The sequence below is a fragment of the Manacus vitellinus genome, unplaced genomic scaffold (genome assembly GCF_001715985.3).
Source record: "Manacus vitellinus isolate BGI_N305 unplaced genomic scaffold, ASM171598v3 scaffold_128_pilon, whole genome shotgun sequence".
Classification (NCBI taxonomy): Eukaryota; Metazoa; Chordata; class Aves; order Passeriformes; family Pipridae; genus Manacus; species Manacus vitellinus.
The window spans coordinates 55,321-59,586 of NW_021938941.1; the positions used below are offsets into that span (position 1 = coordinate 55,321).

The 4,266-nt window shown below is 55.2% G+C and overlaps 1 protein-coding gene across 1 annotated transcript in view; it reads right to left on the reverse strand.

Moving 5' to 3' along the window:
* Positions 1–292: 292 nt before the first annotated feature.
* HADHB (hydroxyacyl-CoA dehydrogenase trifunctional multienzyme complex subunit beta) overlaps positions 293–4,266 on the reverse strand; it is an 8,330-nt gene continuing 4,356 nt past the window's right edge. The window contains exons 5-9 of the mRNA XM_029965968.1: positions 3,735–3,922; positions 2,636–2,816; positions 1,247–1,368; positions 509–588; positions 293–408 (exon numbers count right to left, since the gene is read on the reverse strand). Of these exons, the coding sequence (XP_029821828.1) occupies positions 357–408; positions 509–588; positions 1,247–1,368; positions 2,636–2,816; positions 3,735–3,922 (623 nt within the window). The 3' untranslated portion in view covers positions 293–356. The remainder of the gene's footprint in view (positions 409–508; positions 589–1,246; positions 1,369–2,635; positions 2,817–3,734; positions 3,923–4,266) is intronic.

A 4,266-nucleotide genomic window follows, 5' to 3' on the forward strand; every position in this document is an offset into this window, starting at 1 on the left:
CCATCACAGCCACAGTGACATCCCTTCTGCAGGGTCCATGGCACCACTCCGCCCCCCCATTCACAGCCACAGTGACATCCCTCCTCTGCAGGGTCCATGGCACAGCTCTGCCCCTGTCACAGCCACAGTGACATCCCTCCTCTGCAGGGTCCATGGCACAGCTCTGCCCATCCCACTCCCACTGGGACATCACCCCTGTCACTCCCGGGGTGCCGAGGTGCCCCCTCCAACCCTGGGTGGGGGTTCCTGCCCCAGCTGCTTCCCCTCCTCCCCTCCTGCTCACACCCCAGCAGGGTGGGAGGGCCTCAGGGGATGCAGTGTCTGATGGGACACTTCCCAATGGTCCCCAGCACCACCTACCCCAGCAGCAGCTGGTCCTTGGGATCCTGGGACACGTACACGAAGTCCCTGCGTGGGAAAAAGGCTGTCAGGGACAGGGAGAGGGGCAGGGAGCCAGGGCAGGGAGCCAGGGCAGGCTGCAGAGGCCACGTGGAGCAGCCCCTCTTACCTCAGGTAGGCCTTGGGTTTGTACCCCATGGCCAGGGCCTTCTCCTCGGACATGAGCAGGATCGCCGACGCGCCGTCCGTCTGGAACAGGGGGAGAAGCCGGGTCAGGGCTGAGGGAGCAGCACCCCCTGCACACAGTGGGCCCAGCAGGACACAGGGAATGGCTTCCCATTCATGAGAGAGGTGGGAGATTGGGAAGGAATCCTTCCCTGGGAGGGTGGGCCCAGGCTGCCCAGAGAAGCTGTGGCTGCCCCTGGATCCCTGGAAGTGTCCCAGGCCAGGTTGGACGGGGCTTGGAGCAACCTGGGATAGTGGGAGGGGACGGGACTGGATGATCTCTCATGCCCCTCCCAACCCAAACCATTCTGGGCTCCCATGAAGTTCAGACTGGAGCTGCTGCCCTCTAGAATTATCACATCATCAATCCCATCCCGGGACAGAATTCCTGCGTGTGCCTGAGAAGGACAAACCCTCACGAGGCAGCTACAGGAGAGCAAACAGGTTGAGAGAACCCCAAGCTTCAGGGGTTCAGTTACTGATTTCAGAACGAAACAATCCAGTCCCCAGGCTCACCAGATTATAACCGAGCTCCGAGTCGTGCTTGGCAAATCTGGAAGCAGGGACATTAAAAGGGGAATGCTCATTCCCAGGTTTTACCAGCTTGAGCTACCTGCCTATGGGAGGATGGAGTGCACAGTGTTGCCCTCTGGCTGGCAGTGGTGGGAACAGGAATTATTACCAGGAAGGAGGAGTTGGCTGCTGTCACAGTTCCATAGGGCTTGACAAACGCCGGCTTCAGCTTCCCCATCTGCTCCATGGAGGAGGGCCGGATCCCGTTGTCCTTGGTGACCGTGTCTTTGCCTGTCGAGGGCAAAAAGCACTTTAAAATATCAGAATCTTGAAATATACCTGAATTTTCACATCAGGATTCCCAAGGAGGGGGAAAAAAAAATAATCAGAAAATCGTGATTTTTATGACAAGCGGGAAGAGGAAAAAAGGGAAAACCCGTTTGTGGCATCAGGATATTTAACATGGCCAAAACCAGCACTTTAAAACTGAAGGTAGCTCACTTTTTCTCTGAAGACAGCAAAAACAAAGTGCTGAAATTATTTACTGCAAGGAAGAACTACCACAGCTGATAAAAGAACTTAAATTTAGGTTAAAAAGACTAAATGGAGAACTGGGCCTAAATCAGTTCACATTTACGTGCTGAGTTTTGAGGAGTTAAGAGCTCTGGGAAGAACCAAACATATCCATCTTTGACTATGCCAACTGCTAAATAAACCTGTTAACAAAAAGGACCAATTTTACAATGAAGAGCACACAGAACTGTGGATCTACATGGAAAATCTTCCAGGATATTAACTGTATTGCACCACAGTGTGCCCACATGGGCTGGGGATGAGGGAGACACCAGGAAAGGCCATGGAAAGGACAGTTTAAATACTCTCTCCAGACTGTTTCACCTCCCAGCAGTGAGTGTGAGGCCTGGTGAGCTGGAGCCTGCCACACTCCAGCCCTTCCTACCCAGCCCCTGAGTTACCAGACCAGGATTTTCTAAGGCTTTCTGCCTGTTGTTAATATTCAGTATTAACACATTAATTCTCTGGGGAGTGAAGGTGGGCTCTCTTGCCTGGCTGGAGGAGCAGGGGGATTCCTGGCCCAACCAACCTGCCTTTCCTTGCTCTGTCACCACGGCAGCTCAGGTATGGGGTGGGCAAGACAAAAGTTAGGTATGTAAAAATATGACAGGGGGCAGGGTTGGATGGGATGTAGGGAAGAAATTCCTCCCTGGGAGGGTGGGCAGGCCCTGGCACAGGTTGCCCAGAGAAGCTGTGGCTGCCCCTGGATCCCTGGAAGTGTCCAAGGCCAGGCTGGACAGGGCTTGGAGCCACCTGGCTGAGGTGGGAGGTGTCCCTGCCCATGGCAGGGGGTGGCACTGGATGGGCTTTAAGGTCCCTTCCCACCCAAACCAGCCTGGGATCCTGTGCTTCCATACCCAGACACTCCTGTTCCCAAACCCGCCGCTCCGCCCGCGGCTTTCCGGGGACAGTCAGAGGGTAAAATAAATCCACCCCAGAGCTCCGTGGGTGTGCCCCCCTGGCACTGGAACACGAGCACTCTTACCTGGCACTTTGAAGGGCACCACGTCCAGCAGCAGCCCCTCGTCCTGGGCCTTCTTGGCCAGCGTGTGGGAGCGCAGGGCGTACTCGTCCTGCTCCAGGCGGGACACGCCGAAGGCGGCGGCCAGGCGGTCAGCAGAGTGCCCCATGGTCTCACTGGTGGAGAACTCGGCCACAGCCGGGAGCTGCAGCCGGGGGGGCAAGGTCAGCACGGCCAAAACTACCCCTGAGCAGCACCCAGAGCTCAGGAGTGGCTTGACTTTTTCCCTGTTGGTTCAGAGCTACCCAAGGAACGCACAACGACCATTCCGGGTCAAACGCGTCAGAGAAACCAGCACTTTCCAAGGTTTTAGGGGAAAAAACGAGGTCCAGGCTGCTGCTCACTGCTCACTGTGCAGCAGCTGGACAAGCAGAGGGCACGGCTCAACAGGGAATCCACGACAAAAGGGGAGCAGACCTGCTGAAACAACACACCCTGGGACCTTAAAACTCCTCGTGAGGCACCTCCTCATCCCAAACCAGAGCCAAGAGGGTTTAGTTTTTTAGTTTCAGCTCTTCCAGCAGCACACAGGAAATCCCTACGTGCGTTTAAGAATGTGATTTTCATGTCTTGGGTGGATTTGGGATCTCGTATTCATACACTGAGGATATTCCCCTCCAATATTAAGGCGGTTACTTCCGTTGTCTAGGAAAATTCTTCTGACCCCAAAATTCTTCTGATGCTTTAGGATCCTTGAATAAGCTTTATGGAAAAAAACCTTCTCTTTTCTGTCATCTTCAGCACAGCTTGTCCAGGAGTTGCAGAAGGAGAGGGAGGTTTTTACACTAAGTTGGGTTTTCTGAAGCTGAACGTGTGAGAAGAAAAAGCAGAGTCCCAAATGCTGTGAGATGCATTAATCAATTTAACCCAAAGCAGGGGACAGAGAAGGATCACAGTGACCCCCAGACACCTCACCCTTCTTAAATCCTCTCCACTGAGGCTAAAAAAACTGCCTGAGCCACACCTTGGTTCACACCTTCCCCTAAAACAGCTCAGCCAAATATCTAAACGCCCGAAAAAAAGACAAAAACAAAAAAAAAAAAAAAGAAGAAATAAAAAATACCTCGGGAGCGAAGTAGTCAGGGCGAATTTTGGAAATCAGGGAGAGCTTCTGGCCCAAGGTCTTGGCCCTGTTCAGGGTCAGCATGGTCTTCCTCATCTTCCTGCTGTGCCGGATGGGAACGTCGGACATGAGCTCCACCCCTCCGGCCACCACCACGTCGCACTGCCCGGCCGCGATCAGCCCCACGCCTGTGGGGTGAGAGGGGTTCCTGGGGGAGCTGCTGGGAGCAGGGACCCTCACCCCCAGAGCCTCGGGCACCACTGCACCCCAGTCCCTCCCCCGGCCCCGGCTCTGGCCGGGGTGTGCAGCACGTGCTGAGCAGACACTTTGTGATCCCACCAGCCCTGCAGCTCGGCCTGCCCTGCTCCCTGTCACACCCAGCAGTGGGGGAGAACAATTCACACTGTACTTTAACAGAATCCCAGGATCACTGGGGTTGGAAAAGGTCCCCAAGGCCAGGGAGTTCCCCCCGTGCCCAATGCCCACCTTGTCCCCCAGCCCAGAGCACTGAGTGCCACGGCCAGGCCTTCCT